The following is a 20,661-nucleotide window of genomic DNA, read 5'->3' on the forward strand; positions in this document are numbered from 1 at the left end:
CTGGTGAATTAAAGGAAAAACTTAATTTCCTGGCAGACAGAGTGGATGAGAACAATTTATTCCAATGGTCATGAAGGCAGCTGAAAAAAGTGCTGGGGAATACTTAGAACTTGTTCAGACATCAAAGACGCCAAGGTCATCCACTTCATCTCGGGTCATCACTAGTCATCCCTGACTCTTGTTTTGCCGCTGGACTTTAATGAGTCCGGAAGAGAGAATGCGGTTGACAGTTTTGCACAACTCTGCCTCATTTAATCTGATTCACGTGTAAGTCAAGACATCACCTTGTGATGTCATTGGCCTCTTCAAAAAGGAAGGACAAACAATAATAAAACATCACTTATTGGCAAACAGCCCAACAATCATCAAGTTATTAAATAATCCAGGGATGAGGAGATGGGAATTTGCAACAAGGTGGTGGCAGGGTCAAAGGAGAGAACGGGGCGTATATGAAAAATTTTAAGAAGGTAAAATTGCCAGATCTTGGTAACAGATTGGATATTGGGAGTGAGAGAAAATGAAGAATCAAGGAGACCACCAGATCATGAATCTGAGTGAGTGGAAATATGGTGATATTCTCAACAGTAATACCCTTTCAAGGGTATTCAGTTCACCTCACAGGATCCAATATTCAGCTGCTGATTTGCTCACTTCCTGATGTTTCCAAGGATCCTATTTCTTGGCTCTATCTTCAGATGACAAAGGCCAAAGAGTCGGGAGTGGAGAGGCATTTAGGTTAGGGTTAGCATCCACAATCTCATCTCCCTGAGGATAGGAAAGTTTGGCAGGAATGATCTAAGGTTACTCCTTCCTATCACACAGATGGAAAAATTGAGAAGTGGAATGCAAGGGAGAAAAAGCTGAAAGAAGCAAAGAATGAAGGTTTTTCTAGTCGTTGAACAAGATAAAGCCATTGATTGAGGAAACTTGAAAAAACACTAGTAATAAGAGAGCTCAGGAAAGGCTTCCCTTTAGAGGTTGGGATCTATGGAGGGAAAGGGGAATCTATCATTTCTATCTTCACAGAATCAGATATTATAGTTTCTGCTTTTACAATACCTCTAGTATAAGAAACCTTCTCTTGCATGGAGTCCAACTCCATCCCCCTTCATTTTACATATGAGGTAAATCTCCTGAAGTCACATGGTAAAAGTGCCAAAGAGTGAGATTTGAATCTGCATCCCCTGACTTCAATTCTATTGCCTCATAATGATCTTCAGCTAAAGGATGATTGCTATTTGATAGTCTCGAGAGGATGCTACAAGTGGGTATCAAAAGATCTCTGGGAGGCCTCTTACTTAAAGATTTACCTCTTGCTAAGCCATTGGAAACTTAACTTTCCACTTAGAATTTATTTCTATTCTCTGTTATGAGTCCATTACTTGTAGCTGTAGAGGCAATTCTGTGAAGTTTAATATCATCTTGAGAAAAAAGAAGATATTTTGGGAGGAGAATATAAGAATCAGGATCCTACTGAGTATCAGTTTCCCTTTTTAAAAAAAGGTGAACTCAGGAGGGAGGTGGAAGGAGTCAGAGGGAAAGATATATGAGCTAGTGAAAGTATGCAATGCTTCCTCCTTAACAAAAAAAACCCTAGTTTTCCATCCTAAATATTTCTCCTTTCCCCAGGTCACTTTCACTTGCTTTGATATGGAACTTTTATATGGTAGAAGCTGATTATTTTACTTTCAGAGGGGCAACAACATAGTTAAAGCACAGGCTTTTAGTCAAAGGACCTAAATTCAAATTCTACAGCTCTAAATGATATCGGATAAGTCTACGGGTCTCAGTTTCTTCATCTGCAAAATGAGGGAGTTGAATTAAAATAGTGGTTCTAAACTGAGATCCAGTAATTTGGTTTTTCTGTTAATTATATTTGAAGATTATTAATTTCCTTTATAATCCTATGCATTTTATTTTATGCACTAAAAAAAAATGATTCTGAGAAGGGTCCACAGGTTTCACCCAGACTGGCAAGGGGCTCCATCCATGACACACACCAAAAAAGATGAAGAATGCCTAGATTAGATGCACTGTAAGATATTTCTCAACAGCAGATTTTTGCCTTCCTAACAAAATATAACCAGTTTCTCCCAAATAGGTCAGTGTTGCTGTTACTTTTTTTAGCATGGTAATTTTGCGTAATAGTTTTCAGTGTACATTCACATCATTTCTTATGATCTTATTTTTTTTTTCTTCAAAGAGGTCTCATTTTAGGAATGTTTCTGTTATTCAGAGGTGGCCTATATTTGGACCAAAATATGCTTTCTTTTGTAACAACTAACTTACAATAACTTCCGATCCCTCAAAGCAGGCTGCTTCGTGCAGGAATTAGAGGGTCTGGGCTCGAATTTGCTCCATGTCAATTGTGAGGGCCAGAATGAGTTATTTTACTCTCTTTAGTCTTCAGTTTCTTTATCTGTAAAAATGAAAGGATAAGGGCCAGCTAAGTGGTGCAGTGGATAGAGCACCAGCCTGAAGACAGGAGGACCTGAGTTCAAATGTGACCTCAGACACTTAACTCTTCTTAGCTGTGTGACCCTGGGCAAGTCAATTGTCTCAGGAAAAAAAAATGAAAGGGTAACTTCTAAGGTCTCTTATAGCTCTAAAGCTATGGTAGCAAAATACAAAGTCCCACAATCCATTCTTTTCAAGGTCCCAATCCCAGTTGGAAGGAGCCTTCTCACAAATCATTTTGTACTGCTATCTGTCAAGGGACGTGACTAGCAAGCTAACATTCCTAATAGTTATATTTTCCTCTGTATTAGCAACTCTGGGCAAATTAGAAGAATTAGGAAATCTAGGAGAATTAGCAACTCTAGGCAAAATATGTCCAGGGTCAATAGCACAAGAGATTTCCTCATAGCAAATTTTCAACTCAAATTAAGTTGAGACCCCAGACCTTGTGGTGAAAAGTCTGTGGAGGGGAAACAGAGATACCAGAACTGGGAGCTTCTGGGAAGGCTGATAGAAAAGGGAGTGGGATGGGCCCAGGCCACGAAAGAGCTTTCCTGGTATATGGACACCTGAAATGGAAGGATGGAAAGGATGGATGACTTCCTACTAGAATGATCATTCCTACTAAGTGCAAAATTCAGTTATTCCTAAGTACTAAAGGAGTATAAGAAGCTATGAGTGCCCTTTAAAATTTCAGCATCCTGGAATAATGCCCCAATTGCTAGTTCCATCTTTTAACTGTCCTGTCCACAAAAACCTCCCTCTTTCTCTTCAGCTCCTACCTTCCCTGGCTTCCTTCAAGTCTCACCTAAAATCTCACCATCTGCAAGAAGCCTTTCTCACACCTCCTTAACCTTAGTGTCTTTCCTTAGAGATTATCTTAAATTTACGTTGCATGTATCTTGTTTCTACATGGTTGTTTGCATGCTGTCTCCCACATTAGGGAGCAGAGTCTACTCTGGTTATAACTCTTTCCTGCAAAGCTCACATCTCTAGCAGCATGCTTCTAGGATTTCTTTTTATTAAGACACACATGCACAAACACTCCAATATATCTCTATTCTGTATGGTATGGAATACATTAATGTTGGAAGTGCTGAGTTCAAATTCTACTCATTACACTTACCATCACCTTGGATTTCATCTGTAAAATTAGGCTAGCCATGATTCTGAAGTACCTTCCAGCTCTATAATTTTTTTCTTTCTGAGGCTACTTTTATTTATTAATTTGGGAGGGGCGGGGTAGGAAAAGGAGAGATAAGGGCCATAGATGCTTGACCCTTTTAGTTAGAGTAAATTGTGCCTTGCCCCAGCCCCATTTGTCCTTCCAAACCTACCTGGGAAAAGAGGATATGTCCTTCTCCAAAAGACCCACACACACACAAAATCCCCTTTAAGGGGCTGCTAGTCACTCTCAATTTATTGTTCTTCATTCCCCATCAGGCAACAAGGAAACATAATGAAAACTGAGAATATGGGCAAAGACCAGAGACTCCGACAATAGCCACCCACCATATAAATCCTTTTCAAAGGCTTTTTGGTAATGGTGATAACATACAGCTCAGACTAATTCTTTTCAGGAAGGGATAGAAGATCACAAATACTAATAAAGGCCCCAAATACCACATAACAGGGGATTCCTAGACTCCAACCCCCCTTCCCAGATGGCCCACCCCCTCCTCATTACTCTTACCTGTAGCATCACTTAAGGCAGGCACTTTAAAAGAACACCAACCAAATTGGCTTTCATCTACTGACTCTATTCCCATTGGTGGACTCACTCTATGGGTTCCTCCACAAATCAAGCAACAGCTTTAAGGTATCTTATCCCTCGAGGATATGCAATTTGTAGCAGATGATAGTTTCCCAAATTAGCAGTCGGGGGGGGGGGGGGCGGAATCTGCTTCTGGATTTTTGTTCCCATAAAATATTAATGCAAAGAGCTATTTTTAAAATGGTGACTCATAGAAAGAGAAATAAATATCTTCCAATGATAGAACTAGGGGGACCTTGGATTTTTTTTTATTTTTCCCCATAAAATATCCTAAACATATAATACCAAAGTGAATGGAAATCTCCAATGAACTTCAGCTCTTCCAAGACAGTTAACTCTTCAAAGACCCAGTCTTAGTATTAGCAGGAATGTTGTAATTGTTAAATTGACTTTTATGTAATTCAAAAGAATATTATATGCATCATTTTATTTGATCCTCCCAACAGTTCTGTAGTTAATGTCTGTCTCAATTTACAGATAAGGAAACTGAAGATAGGAAACCCTCAAAGGGTTCCCAAAAAAGGAAACAAGCATTTATTAAGTATCCAATACATGTCAGGCACTGTGATAAATACTTTACAAATATTATCTCATTTGATCTTCAAGACGATGTGGGAAGTAGGTGCTATTATTATTCCCATTTTATGATTAAGGAAACTGAGGCTGACAGAAATTAAATGACTTGCCCAGGATCACACTGCTAATAATTATTTGAGGTTAGATTTGAACTTATCTTCCTGAGTGCTCTATCCACTGTGCTATCTAGAAAAAAATGAGATACCCAAGGTTGAATAGCTAGGGAAAAGAGCGAATAGTCAGGAAAGATTTGTGGAAAAAAAAAAAAGTCATAACTGTACAGCTGGAAAAGACCCAACCAAGGGTTTTACATATTCCAAACTTGTCATTTTGCTGAGACAGGATAGTGTTATAGTTAGAGCGCTGGTTAAAGAAGCCTATTTCTGACACATGTTAACAGTTATCTAGTTTCTCAATGGTGTCAAGTTCAAATAGAAATGGAGGCCGCCAAATTGTACATAAGGCTCCATGCATGCTAACCTCATACTGACTTAGACAAACACACATATTTGGTTTCCTTTTTTAATTCATTAATTGATTTTATTAAATATTGCCCAATTGGATTTCAATCTGGTTGATCCAGAACTGGGAGTGTTTGTGGGCATTTGACATTTTTGCTCTAGGCCACTCTGTAAGACTAAAAGATTGAGTAAAGACCAATTGGAATTGAAACAGGAAGTTCCTTCAGCTGGAGGATCCCTTTACTAATGATATCACAGGTTCAGTTCCCAGGCTGACTTACCCACAAGGAAACCGAGGCCGAGGGAGGTAATGGCTTACCCAGAACTCACAGGGATGATGAGAAAGGATAAGAATTTGAATTTACTTTTTAACTCCATTTCCACGGTATCATTTTATCAAAGATGATAAGGGTATAGACAGAAAGAGATGGATTTGAACATTACAAGACTGTTAGATAGTAAAAGCAAAAGATTGGAATGAGAAATAAGGATGCTTCTACAGAGAACAGTCAGGTGACTGTGCTGGATGCAGAGAGCTAGTACTAAAGACTAGTTAGGGGAAGGTGAGTGGACATAGTGAATAGGGAAGGGGGAAGGGAGGCCTGGAGTTCAACTCAGTCTTCCTGACTTCCTCAGACACTTACTGGCTATATGACTTTGGGCAAGTCACTTAAACCTGTTTGCCTCAATTTCCTCATCTGTAAAATGAGGAGGAGAAAGAAATAGCAAGAAAATCCCAAAGGGGCTGCTCACAACTCAACCATAATTGAAGAAAAGCAGGAATTGAGAGACTTTTCTGTGACGAAAGGAAGAGCCAAGGTAGAAAAACAGCTTCTCTAAAAATCAGAAGAGAAAACAATATGGGAATGTTTTATATGATTGCACATATTATAAGCTATATCAAATTGCTTGCCATTTTAGGAAGAGAGGAAGGGAGGGAGAAAATTTTTGTAAAAATGAAGGCTAAAAATTGTCTTTACATAAAATTGGAAAATACTATTAAAAATAAAACAAAAATCAGAACAGAGTTTAAAGTGGGGAGGGCCGTAAAAAGTAGCATGGTTTTTAGATTGGCTCCCATCCCTCCCCACAGAGGATTGGACTTATCTAGCATCATTTCTTATATTTTTATAACAATCTATCACTTTGCACAGATATAATTTCCACCCACAATAAGAAAAATTTAGAATTGGCTCCTGAGGGCTACCGCTCTAACCTCTGACCACACCCTTTAAGCCCTGACTATACCTGCGCGCTGATCCAGCCCACCCTCATCCCTCTGACACCACTTACCTGTTTGCCAATTTGGTTTGGGGGGGATTGGTTTGGAAAATAGGAGGCAGGGATAGCCTAGGAAGCTTAGAAGTCCTCGATTATCTTCCCGTATTTAGCATCCAGGGAGATAATGGACGTAAAAAGCCCTTTGAAAAGTATAAAGTACTATTCAGAAATAAGAAGCTCTTATCTGTTAAATGGCTCCCAATTAGAGCTCAAACTAGGGTGTGGCCGGTGGTGTTGGATACCCTGGGGTGTTCTCAGGCTTCAGGGTTTAAGTGAAACTGGCTGCAGCTAAGGCTGGGGATGTATCTGGGACAAGCAGTCCTTCCCTAGGTTAGGGAATACTCGGGCTAAAATGCTTTGCTCTCTGCCTCCCTTTTTGGCCAAGGAATGGTCGGAAATACAGTCATTCCTAGAAAAGAGCTCTGGCTTTGGGGAGGACGGTTCGACAGCTGCGTGGAAGAGTGGGGAGAGATTTTGGCAAAGGTTCCCAACACACCGCCACGGCCGCGCGCAACTCCGCCCCGCAGGGTGCTTGAATCACATTAAAATGCAAACAGAAAGCTGGGGCAGAAGTCTGGCTATGTTCCAGATGGGTCGCCTAAGGCGCGTCATTTCCAAAGAGTGAAAACGACTTTCCTTAGTCTGAAAAACCGGCGGGACAGCTCCTAAGGCCCCTTGCTGTACGGGAGAAAGTGCGTTGTAAGTCCTTAAAATTCTGAGAGGCAAAGGAGTTTAGTGACTTGCCAGAGAGAAGCAGACCCCGGTGCCAGCGCGCCTCCGACTCCCACTAGCTGCGAAACCAGAGGTTTATTACGCTCTGATATAGAGAAAGTGCCCAAGTACTTTAGTAGAGGAAATTATGTAGTTTTCCTCCCTCTATCCCGCCCCCACCCCCTTCTCAGCGCTCCCTACCCTAAACAGATAAAGACTGAAAGAGAGGAAGGGAGGAGACAGGGAAACTGAGACAGGGAGAGACAGAGAAGAGAGAGAGAGAAAGAGAGACGCAGACAGGAGACAGAGAAACAATGAGACCCAGACACACACACACCAAGAGGGAGAGACAGAAAGACAGAGACAGAGGAGAGACAGAAAAAGAGAGACAGACAGAAGGAGACAGAGAGAAAGTGAGATACACACACACACACACACACACACACGGAAAGAGAGAGACAGAAAGATAGAGGCAAAGAAAAGACAAGACAGTCAGAGACAGAAACAGAGAGACAGAGACAATGAGATACAGACACACAAAGAGGGAGAGAGAGATGGAGAGACAGCAGACACAGAAAGACATAGGGAGACACACACATAGAGAGAAAGACAGAGATAGAGACAAAGAGGCAAAGAAAAACAGGGAGACACAAACACACAAAGAGATGGGGAAAAGAAGAGATAAAGAGAGACAGGGAAACACACAGAGACACACAGAAACAGAGACAGAGAAAGACACAGAGACAGAGACAAACAGAGACAGTACACTCACACAAAGGGAGAAAGAGAGGGAGGGAGACAGACAGATAGATAGACAGAGAATGTGTTCTTTATTGGATTAGGAGTTCATTATTTCTTTCATTGTCCCCTTAGACTAATTTGCTAAGAAGGTGCTGTCTTTACCAATAGTAAAAAAAAAAAAAAGTCTTCTCTTCAAGAAGTTCCTTGTTGGGTCTAGGACGCATCCCTATTAGGAAATCAATATGCTCAGAAAACTGGAGACAAATTCAAAGCGTGGATACAAACAATAGCACCTATTCTGTGCCAGGCACTGTTATCTCAGTTAACCCTCACAACAACTCTGTGACTTAAGTGCTATTATCACCCTCGTTTTTCAGATGAAGAAACTGAGGCAAATAGAGTTTAAGTGACCAAGATCTGAAGCTAGATTTGAACTCAGGTTTTCCTGACTGCAGGATCAGTACTCTATCCAAGGAGAGATCTAGCTGTCTTATGGACTTAGTATGTGTCAGGCACCATGCTAAGTGCTGGGAACCGAGAAAGAAAAAGAAAAAATAAACCTCCAACTCCTGCTCTTGAGCAGCTCATATTTTAATGGAAGAAAAAAATGAAAAAAAAACCTTGTATTAACAATCGGTGTACTGGACAAATTGGGAAATAATCAACTGAGAGAAGACACCATCATTAAGAGTAAATAAGAAAAACTTATTGTATGTAGAAAATGAGATTTTATCCCGGGCTTGAAGAAAGCCAAGAAGTCAGAAGGTAAAGAGGAGGAGGGGGAGAGTTCATTCTCTGCAAGGAGGACCCACCCTAAAAATGCCCGGAGTCAAGAAATGGAGTCTTGTTTGAAGAATAACAAAGACACCATTTGTCACTGCTTTGAAGAGTGTTTAGAAAACTGAAAAGGGGTAGAGGTGAGGGAGGAGGGGACTCTTCACACATCAAAAGTTTTATATATTATCTTTTATCCTGGAGATGATAGGAAACCACTGGAGTTTATTGAGTAGGGTGGCTACTCAAGTAGCCTTTTTGTTAGAGGTAAACTATTCCATAAGTGTCAGTTTCCTTCAAGTCCCAAACTGGGAGAGGGAGGGAGGGAGAGCTTAGATAAGACATAATTCCTGTCCCTAATGATTTTATAATATGGGAAATAAGATTCATTCACAAATAACACTTCCCTCTTTAAGCCATGCAATAATAACTTGATAGATACTTGAATTGAACTGAATTATTAGAGGGGACATTATTTTGTCAATGATATCTACAAAATATTTCACTATTTCAAGAATTTTGAGTTCCACAGCATGGGAGATAACCTAAATACCATGGCAGGTTGCAATCTCTCGATACCTTAGATTATAACTGATCTTTGAAAGTGGTTTGGCCAAAATTTTAATCACCATAAAGGCAATCTATTTGTGAGCCTCTCCATGCTTAACTAGGGATGCAGTTCAAATCATTCATATCTTGTGAAAGCAACATTTTTTTTAGGGACCTGGGACAGTCTAAGTTAAGTTCCCCAAGTTTCTCCTTAAAAAGCATTGAAACTAATCTGGAGATTTCATTGATTCTTAATTGATCTTGAGGTGCCATGGGCATCTCAAAACATAATGGATGTTTTCTTTCTTTCTAGGGCCTGTCAAAGTATAGGCTTTGCTGGAATCACCTTGAAGAACCCAGGATCTATTTCACACTATGTTGAGGAACTAGTATAATATAACTAGCATTTTTACAGTTCTTTAAAATCCACAAAATACTTCAAATATATATTAGAATGTAAGCTCCTTCAGAGTTGATGATTTATTTTTTTTTGCTTGTTTTTTTAATGTATATCCCCAGCATCTAGCCCAGTGACTGGAACATGTTTGAAACTTGATGCTTCTCAAAGAATTAACCGTCAGAATTATTACATTTTATACCGGGAATCTTAATTTGGGGACAATTGAAAAAGTTGCAACCAAGCAAAAGATGGTTCTATCACATTATAATTGATCCCGCATAAAATAACAGGAAAGAGTTGCTGACTATCCAAGACATTTTTCTCTATAACTCTGACAACTTTGAATGATAGCTACATGCCAACAAAAAACCTTGAAAAGTATAAAGCCTGAAATGAAATTATACAGGCCTGAAATGAAAGAAAATATCTCTAATAAAAGTTTGACTTGTGCTCAATGTCTTCTCAGGACAGTGCTACCTATTTCAAGGACATAAATACTAGCATAACTTTTGATTTTGCATGCATTGATTTTGTCTCTGGAAGGCAATGATAAAACAAAACAAAACAAAAAGTGTGGTGAGCTTTTTCTTCTCAAAACACAGCCAGGTGATAAAAGTTCAGATCTTTTATTATCTCCAATATAGCCCGGTTAGCTTAGAGGCCTATCTCTCTGCTTGGTTCCAAGAGCTCCCTCTGAATGTCGCCAAATCCAAAGGTTCTGTCCATTAGCCTCTGCCTCTGCTTTCTTCTGCCTCCAACCAGCACAGAGATGGAATGAATCTCTTGTTTCCTTCACTTGGGGCTCGGCTAGCTTTCTGGTGAGTCTTTCAGACCAGCTTGGTCTCAGTGGGTGGCATGCAGGAGCCCAGCCACCTATCACAGTGGTGTGAGATGAAGATGAATCTGGTTGTCCACTGAACTCTCGACTCGTAGCTTCTTCCTCTGAAAACTCTTCTTCTGCCACCAGCCAGCCAAGTGGAAAATATTCTGCCTTGCCTCGGAGAGAGGGCTTCTGGCGTAATTCCGCTGAAATCTCGACTTGTAGCTTCTTCACTCTGAAGGACTTCTTTGACTGGCCCATTGAAGCTCTATTTATGCTCCTTCAAGAGAGGGATTGTGAGTTTTCTCCCATAGTGCTCTCTGGCCCAAAGAGCTTCAAGGGAGGTGTGAACTCATAAAGTTACAAAGTTTACTTTGTGAAACTCCCATACTTGTGAACTCCAATGAGTAAAGGTGTGAACACAAGCCTTGTATTAATTAGTTCTACTTAGTACCTTGTTTCAGGTTCTGCCCAAAACATCTTCTTGTAAGATTCGATCAACTTTAATTAGTTAGCAGTTTGTAAAGATTCCAACAAAAAAGGAAAGAACTTAATGCTTCTAATTGATCGTCTCATTTGAGTATTGAACAAACTTGTGTGGTAAGTATTATAGATTGTATTATTTGAATCTCATGAATGAGAACACTGAGCCTCATGTTTTTCTGATTTTAAACAGCATTTCATCCCATATGCCACTGTGCTGAAGGTGATCCATCTATCCTAAATCATGTTAAATGAGCTGTGTTGTAATGGAATTGCTTATATCATTAAGGCTACTTCTCCTAGATGATTAGCCCCATGAGACCTGGGTCATGTCTTCTCTATAATCTTTGCATTTCTCCTGGTACCTAGGATGGTGATTTGTTTGTAATAGGAGCTTGATAAATATATGTTAATTGAATGAACAAATGCTTCATGAATGAAATAACGTCCTCTATGATTGACCTGTTTACAGCTTTCTTAATGGATTATCACAAGAAATGATTATACCCAAGATGACTTTTGCCCATTACCTTCCATCTTTCTGGATAATCTCTTCAGACAATTTCATGAAATGCAAACTGATTTTAGTACTGGTCTGGGTAAATATAAGGTGGTCTATTGCTACCAAAACGACAATGTGGTATATCCTAAAGTCTAAGAGAAATAATTTAGCCTTCAAACATGGATAACAGAGAGCAAGCTGTGGCCTTCAGAGTCCCTGAGTAATGTATTCTTCTCTCTCTCCTCAGGTCATCAGGAGACAAGACAGGCTGAGGTCCTCCATGCTTCTCCCGTGACTTTCATAGAATGGATGTGTCGGGTTGGAAGGAGATGGAGGTGGCTTTAGTTAATTTTGATAATTCTGATGAAGTCCTAGAAGAATCTGGGTATCCCACTGACTTTGACCTTGCCAGCTTAAAAGGTCGCCCCAGTTGCAGCAGCAGTCTCCTTTCTAACTGGAGGGTCCTTATTAATGATGGTACCAGCCATGAAACTGTCTTCTCCAAGCTCCCAGGAGACTACAGTGATCCACAAGGGCCTGAGCCAGTGACCATGAATGAGGGCAACCAGAGAGTCATCATCAACATTGCAGGCCTGAGATTTGAAACTCAACTCAAGACCCTCGACCAATTCCCCGAAACCCTTTTGGGTGATCGGGAAAAAAGGATGCAGTTTTTCGATTCTATGAGGAATGAGTATTTTTTTGACCGGAACCGGCCCAGTTTTGATGGGATCCTTTATTATTACCAGTCAGGTGGGAAAATCCGACGCCCAGCCAACGTCCCCATTGATGTCTTTGCTGATGAAATCTCCTTCTATGAATTGGGCGTCGAGGCCATGGACCAGTTCCGGGAAGATGAAGGCTTCATCAAAGACCCTGAGACCCAACTCCCCAAGAATGACTTCCACAGGCAGTTCTGGCTGCTCTTTGAATATCCTGAGAGTTCAAGTGCTGCCCGGGGTGTGGCTGTAGTCTCAGTTCTGGTGGTGGTCATCTCCATCACCATCTTCTGCCTAGAAACACTGCCTGAATTCCGGGAAGAAAGGGAGCTAAAAGTGATCAGGGACCCCAGCCTCAACCTGAGCAAGACGGTCCTTTCCCATACTATGTTCACGGATCCCTTCTTCATGGTGGAATCAACCTGCATCATATGGTTTACCTTTGAGTTGGTGCTTCGGTTTGTGGTCTGCCCCAGTAAAACAGACTTCTTCAAAAATATCATGAACATCATTGACATCATCTCCATCATCCCCTACTTTGTGACTCTCATCACAGAGCTGGTACAGGAGACAGAGCCCAGTGCCCAACAGAATATGTCCTTGGCCATCCTAAGAATCATCCGGCTGGTGCGGGTCTTCCGCATCTTCAAACTCTCCCGCCACTCCAAGGGGCTGCAGATCCTGGGGCAGACCCTGAAAGCCTCCATGAGGGAGCTGGGGCTGCTCATCTTCTTCCTCTTCATTGGAGTAATCCTCTTCTCCAGTGCTGTCTACTTTGCTGAGGTGGATGAACCAGAATCCCACTTTTCCAGCATCCCTGATGGGTTCTGGTGGGCAGTGGTCACCATGACCACGGTAGGCTATGGGGACATGTGTCCAACCACACCAGGGGGGAAGATTGTAGGTACCCTCTGTGCCATCGCTGGAGTCCTCACGATTGCCCTTCCTGTGCCTGTCATTGTCTCCAATTTCAACTACTTCTACCACCGAGAGACGGAGAATGAAGAAAAACAGACTATTCCAGGAGAAACAGACAAACTTCTTGCTAGTGTCATCTCAGGAATGGGCAGCACAGATTCTCTGAGTAAAAAAAATGGCAGTTGTTCTGGGGAAAAATCCAGGAAATGACCTCCTGAATCTCTTCAAGGGATCCCATTCCCACTTATTCTACAAGGAGTGCTTATTTCCTGTAACTACTTGTCCAAATCTGCCTCCCTAAGGCTGTTTGAATAAAATAATCGATTTTTTTCTGCCCTAATCTTTTTTATCGTTCTTTTTCCTAACCCAATATTAGGAGTATTTGTCCTTTCTTGGGGATATGATGCTTTGAGGCATTCTCTGGAAGAAAGTATTGAATAGTTCAGGCAGTTGGGGCTCTGAGACAATTGAAAAAGACGATGTAGTAGTAGTACTACTACTAGTAATAGTAGTATAGTAGTAGTAGTATAGTACTAGTAATAGTAGTACTAGTAGTAGTAGTAGTATAGTACTAGTAGTAGTTGTATAGTAGTAGTAGTAGTAGTAGCAGCACAGCAGCAGCCAGCATTTATATAGCACTTACTATATGCCAGGCATTGCATTAAGCACTTTACAAATATTATCTCATTTGATCCTCACAGCAACCTGGGCAGGTAGGAGCTATTATTATTATTCCCATTTTACAGTTGAGGAAACTGAGACAGATGAAAGCTAAGTGACATATTAAGAGTCATACAATTAGTAAGTGTATGAGGCTAGATCTGAGTTCTTGTCTTCTTACTCCAGTCCCAAGGCTCCATCTGCTTAGCTGTTTGCAATCTACACAGGTGACAGCTCTCTCCAAAATGGTGAGTTCTTGGTTCAAGTATCAGAGTACTGAAGCTTAATAATCAGTGTCTCTTTTTACCTTTCAAAAAGTACTTTCACATCCCATCAACTCCTTTGACCTTCAAAATGTAGCTATTATTAGCCCTATTAGGCAAATGAAGAAATTGAGAAATCTAGATTTGTTCATTTAATTTAATCCCATGTAGTTCAATTTAATTTAATTCAATTCTACTAATTTATAAACACCTACTGTATGCATTGGCACAATTATAGGCACAAAAGATGCAAAGATAAAGCCATAGTTTTTAATGTTTCCTCAAAGATCTTACATTCCACTGGAAATAAAACCACAAGTATACCCACACACACAAGTAATTGTTGCTGTTATTTGTCCTTTGTTCTAGAAGAGGAACATCACATTAGGGAGATGATTCCATGACATGCAAGTTAATTGAATTAAAGTGAGGGAGGCTGTGGAAAGTCACCTGCTTCATTTTCCCCTCCAGAGCTTTCTGGGTCAGGCAGCCTGATATAGATCAGGATGACTAGAGATGGCTCTGGATGAAATGGGATGCTTTGGCCTTCTTAAGACAAGGTCTTCAACAGGTCTCCGTTGACTGAGGCTGCACCCATTCAATGATTAAAGCTAGCTAGCAATTGAGGTAAAGAATCTCCTCTTTCATTTAGTCAAAAGAAAAATAAATCTAAATAAATAAATCTGGGAGAGAAAGACACTCAGAGCTTCTGGCCAAATCACATATGAATATACTACATGTAGTGGGATGGGGAAAAGGGAGAGAATCAGAAAAAAAAATGCTCTGAAAACTTGAGAAGGAAAAACACTCTTTCCATTAGGAGACTTAGGGAAGCCTTCATGGAAGATATAGAACAGCAGTTGGGACTGAAAAGAAATGCTTTAACAGATGGAGTTGACAAAAGAGTGAGTGACATATGTAGATGTCCAGAGGTGAGTGGAAACATGTCAGTGGCAAAGATAGTCCATTTTATTCAGAAAGCAGAATAGAATAAAGGGAGTATTGTGAAACCAGGGATTGAAGTTGGAACAATTTTGGAGAATTGGAGCCATATAGGGCCAGGGAGGAGGAGGGAAAAGGGTGAGATGGTAGGCTAAAACATTTGCATCTTACCCTAGAAGCAATAAAACTAGGGCTCTTAACCTGAGATCTGTGAAATTAAAAAAAAAATTTTATAAAGGACTACCATAAAATTGGGTTATCTTGTTTTATAGTATGTTTACTATATATGGTATGTTACTATATGTTTTATAGTATGCATATAAAAGCATTCTTCTGAGAAGAAATCTATGAGGTTTATCAGACTGAAAAAGGGACCTATGACACAAAAAAGGTGAAGATACCATACTGTGAGAGTCATTAAAGGTTGTGAGCATCATGAGTTAAAAAGACTATTTTGGCAACTGTTTGAAGGATGGATTAGAAGGGACCTTGGACCTTTAGTGTCATGTCCCTTTTTAGGCAATCAGTCTGATGAAACCTATGGACCCCTTCTCAGAATATAGTTTTTAAATCCATAAAGTAGGGAAACGATTATATTAACATACAACTTTTTTTTAAAGTTCATAGGTCCCAGGTTAAGAAATCCTGATTAGAATTAGTGAAAATAAAGATGCGATTTTTTTCCATCCAAATTCACAGATACCTAGGAATAAATACTATGTATGGACTCCGAATTAAGATCCTCTAATCTAATCCAATCTCCTCAATTGACTGGTGAGAAAAATAGAGGCCTGAAGAGGAACAAGTGACCTAGCTAGGTATTCCTACGTTTAACCTGAAACTCTTTCTATTACATTACACTGCTCTACCTGAACAACATGGAGTCTTTTAAAACTGTAGAGAGAGACCTTGGCACTGGCAATGAAACCTAGACAACAAGAACAGGGGAAAATACTGTGCGTCTGGCCCCTTCCCCATAGTCACAAGTCACTGAACACATTCCTGGAAAAATACCCAACATAGCATTTCTGATTCCAGCATTCATCTATTATACTGTGTTCCTTCTCAACACTAGGCAAGCCATTATCTCCTCATCCCACAGCCTTCTACCTAAAAGATGAGAAGATTTGTCTCTTAAAATTTCTTAAAAGTCCAAGAATCTGCCAATCAATCAATCAATCAATCTGCAAGCATCCATTAAGTGCTTATAATGTGTGAGACACTATGCTAAATGTTCAGGATATTTAAAAAAAAGTTTAACAAAAAAAAAAAAGAATCCCAACTAAAAAACACAATTCCTGCCCTCATTACATTTAATAGGATGAAATATAATGTTTGTTCTTCATTGTCATTGTAAAGCCTTGCTTAAGAAAGAAGCAAGGAAAAGCAAAAGATAATCTCTATTTTGGGGGGGAAGTATCATGTAGGAGTCAACATGCAAAAAACTATGGACAACTGTGTAGTTGCATCTAAACTAATTTATGTAGTGTCATCTGAACTGGAGGCAATCAACAGAAGGCATTCACTTTAAAGGAGACTGGGAAACACTTCTTGGGGAAGGTGGGATTTTAAGCGGATCTTGAAAGAAGGCAAGAAAGTCTGGAGGAAAACCTAAGGAAGGCAAAAGACACACAAATAGCCAAAGTCACTGAATCAAATTAGTAAGTTAATACTAGCCAATGAGCATTTATTAAATACTTACTATATGCCAAACACAGTCCTAGGTTTTGGGGGTACACATAAAAATAAAACAGGTCCTGCCATCAAAGAGCTTACATTCTTCTGGGCAAGGGGAATAATAGTACAATAACAATAACAATAAATAACTATAAATTCTAGGATATTTCATAGCATTTAATGCATTGCCTTTTGAAACCTTGAAAATACACAATAATTTAGAGAAAAGAAAGCAAGAAAAGAATGGAGTGAGATAGGGACATGATGGAAAGGTCTGATAAGCAGGGAGAGATATGGATGATATGAAGGAGCACCGAATCTGATGATTTTCAGACTAACCCATAACTCTGAATGGAGCAGAAAAGCAGGCTAGAAGCAATGGTGATGCTGGTTGGATGATCAGTCCCCAATAAAAAAGTAGCAAACTGGGTAGAGGCTCCCCCAAAACAAATGCTGCATTTTCAGTGTTTCACACATTACGAACATTTTCTCCATCAGTTTAGACAATCAACAAGATAATCAATCAGGTTCTTGTACACCAAGATAACTGTATAAATATGTATACATATATTATATTTAGCATATACTTTAACATATTTAACATGTATTAGTCTACCTGCCATCTGGGAGAGGGTGAGGGGAAGGAGGGGAAAAGTTGGAACAGAATGTTTTACAAGGGCCAATGTTGAAAAATTACTCATGCTTATGTTTTATCAATAAAAAGCTATAATAAAAAAGATAATAAATCAGGTTCTGATTGCCAATTTCCAAAATGTGAGTATTCAGACTAAAAACTTAATAATCGCCTCTCATGGCCTTTGTGAATCCATGCACATAGCCATGCACATAGAGATAATATGCTGCAGAGAAGGCAAAGGTGAGAGTGACTATGCAAAGAAACCCCATTTTTTATCTCCCAGGTCTGCGTGGAACTGAACTAGGAGAGCAAAAAGTAGCCCAAGAAACTCCATCTAGGCAGATCAGGGAGGGCTGAGAGAAGCCGTGGATAGCTCTTTGATTAACTCTGTAACAATGCCTGCAGTTCTCCCATATCCGATACCAGGTAAGCAGAGACTCCAGGTACAGATCGTCTGCTTTCTTAATTAACTGACACCCCAACCCAACTCCCACCTAGACCTTAGTATGATATTAAACTAGGCTGGGCCTTCCTGGGCTATCTGCCCTATATTATATGTATTATAATACATATATTATATATAACACTTACCCTATATATTGAACTAGGCTGCCCATTTCTTCCTGACGTGGGAGAAGAGGGAAAAGGAACCTCAGGGAGAACAGCTCACTGTACAAGATCGTTTTCCTCCTGCTCAGTTTTCCTTCTCTGTGGATGTTTCCTAATGCTGTCCTAGGGTAATGCAAGGATGAAGGAAGGGAGGAGGCAAGGAGGCCAGAGGAGAAAGTCAAGATCAGGAGTGCTGAGATGAATGCAGCCTCCTGTTTTTCAGGAAAGATTAACAGCACAGAATTTGGCAGACACGAAGGGAGGCAAGGACCATTGTCCAGGTATATTCTTGTCTTTAACATGTATACAGATGTGGCCAGCAAAGTCATCTTTTATATAATTATAAAGTAATTTATGGTTTGTTTTTGCTCTGTTAGTAAGGCTGTTGTCAGAGATGCTCAAAACAAAAAAGAATACTCTGAATTCTCACCTCTGATTTATCTCCTCTCTCCCCACCTAGAGATATATAGGTATGGGGTACCTCCGTATCTTGAGAATGACCCCCTACTTGTAAGTATGTGTTTTATAATATTCCAACTATTAGCTTTGTTTCCTTAATTTAATATTTTATTTTCCCCTATTACATATAAAACTTTTTTAAACATTTTTCAAATTCAAGATCCAAATTCTCTATCTCTTTCCCCTTCCCTCTCTTCATTGAGAAGGCAAGTAATCTGACATAAGTTATATATGTCAGGATAAGTTCTGTAACAGATTTAGAAAAAGCTGGATTCAAGTTGTGAGTCTGACAAACACTGACCATATGTCCCTTGGAAATTCCTTAACCCTTTAATGCCCCCCAGATAACTCCCTCTAAGATGGTAAGTTGAAGAGCAGGTGCCCATCTGCTTGCGTAGAGATTTTCTCAATGGGGATTCCCCATACTAATGAAATCTGATGGGGTGGAAAAGAGTGATATAAAAATAAAGAAAATTAATACAGAAATCCTATCTGATTTAGTTTTAATTCTATTTGATTTTCACTTCCAAAATCTCTCTCTCTACCATTCAGAAGAAAAAGAAAAACAAAAGCCATTACAAATATATATATAAAATTGTGAAATAAATTTCCACAATGCGAATGATTTCTAAATCTCCTTATCCAGCCTTCTTATTTTATCTTATCCTCTTTTGACCCAGCCTCCTGCTTGTTAGATATCTCCAACTGGAAATCTCATGGATATCTTAAACTCAACATGTCCAAAGCTGAATTCAGGATCTTTTCCCAAAGCCCTCCTTTCTTTCTAATTTTTCTTTTGTTGTTGAAGACACCATCATCTTACTGGTCAACCAGGCTCACAGTGTAGCTGTTACGCTCAACCTCTGACTTCCTTTCCCCTCATATCCAATCAGTTGTCAAGTCCTATTCTTTGGAACATTTCTCAATGTTCTTTTCTTTGCTCTGACAAGGCCACCAATGTAAATCACTGTGTCAATCTCCTCAGACCTGAACAATTGCAATAGTCTTCTGGGCAGTTTCTCTGACTTAAGTATCATTCCAGTCCTTCTTCCACTCAGTTGACTCAATAATATTCCTAGAATTCAGTTCTATCTCACACATACACACCCTCCACAAATTTTAATGGCTCCTTATTACCTCCAGAATCAAATCAAATAAAATCCTCTGGTTAATGTTTAAAGGCCTTCATAATCTGGCATTGTCTTAGCTCTCCACTGTTTTTATATTTTATTCCTTCTCCCCATTACTATATATTTGGTAACCCAAATTAACCTCCTTCCTGTTTTTCACACAAAATACTCTTATCTCCCAACTCTGGGTATTTTCACTGTCCATTCCCCATGTCTGAAATTCTCTCTCCTCATCTCCGACACTTGGCTCCTGTCAAGTAAGTCCCAGCTAAAAATCTGTCATATACAAGAAGCCTTTTCCATTCTTCAATAATAAAAATGGCTTCCCTCTGTTGGTTATCTCCAATTAATTCTGTGTGTGTCTTGTTTCTATACAATTTTTAAAGTACTAATTTTTCCATTAGACTGTAAGCCTCCTTGGAAAGGAAGTATTTTTTGCCTTTCTCTTTTGTTTTGTTTGTTTAAATTTGTTTCTCAATAGTATTTTATTTTTCCAATTATATGTAAAAATAGTTTTCACCACTCATTTTTTGCAAGATTTTATGTTCCAAGTTTTTTCTACCATTCCTCCCTTATCTCCCCCTCCCCAAGACAGCAATCTGAGAAAGGTAATATATGTACAATCATTTAAAATATATTTCCTTATTTTTCATATTATAAAAGAAAAAACAGATCAAAAGGGAAAAAAACCATGAGAAAGAAAAAGCAAACAACAATAACAAAAAGATGAAAATAGTATGCTTTGACCCACATTCAGTCTCCATAGTTCTGGCATTTTTCATCCCAACTCTAATGGAATTGTCTTGGATCACTGCATTGCTGAGGAGAGCCAAGTCTATCATAGTTGATCATCACAAAATCTTTCTGTTGCTGTGTACAATGTTTTTCCTGCTTTTGCTTGCTTAGCTCAGTATCAGTTCATGTAAAGTTTTCCAGACCTTTCTAAAATCAGCCTGTTAATTTTTTATAGAAGAATTATATTCCATTACATTCACATATCATAACTTAGCCATTCCCCCAACTGATGGGCATCCACTCACTTTCCGATTTCTTGCCACTACAAAAAGAGCTGCTACAAGCAGTTTTGTACATATGGGTCTTTTCCCCTCTATTATGAT

At 39.5% G+C, this 20,661-nt stretch overlaps 1 protein-coding gene across 1 annotated transcript; it reads left to right on the forward strand.

The window, feature by feature from the left end:
- Nucleotides 1-11,787: 11,787 nt before the first annotated feature.
- On the forward strand, nt 11,788-13,496 carry KCNA10 (potassium voltage-gated channel subfamily A member 10). The gene has a single exon (XM_051998284.1). It carries the CDS (start codon nt 11,835-11,837, stop codon nt 13,374-13,376), a length of 1,542 nt encoding a protein of 513 aa, XP_051854244.1. The 5' UTR covers nt 11,788-11,834; the 3' UTR covers nt 13,377-13,496.
- The last annotated feature ends 7,165 nt before the right edge of the window (nt 13,497-20,661 follow it).

Source organism: Antechinus flavipes, chromosome 4, assembly GCF_016432865.1.
Source record: "Antechinus flavipes isolate AdamAnt ecotype Samford, QLD, Australia chromosome 4, AdamAnt_v2, whole genome shotgun sequence".
Lineage (NCBI taxonomy): Eukaryota > Metazoa > Chordata > Mammalia > Dasyuromorphia > Dasyuridae > Antechinus > Antechinus flavipes.

Excerpts from the sequence above, each read along its gene's own strand:
- KCNA10 (XM_051998284.1), top strand. The coding sequence starts at position 11,835 with ATGGATGTGTCGGGTTGGAAGGAGATGGAGGTGGCTTTAGTTAATTTT.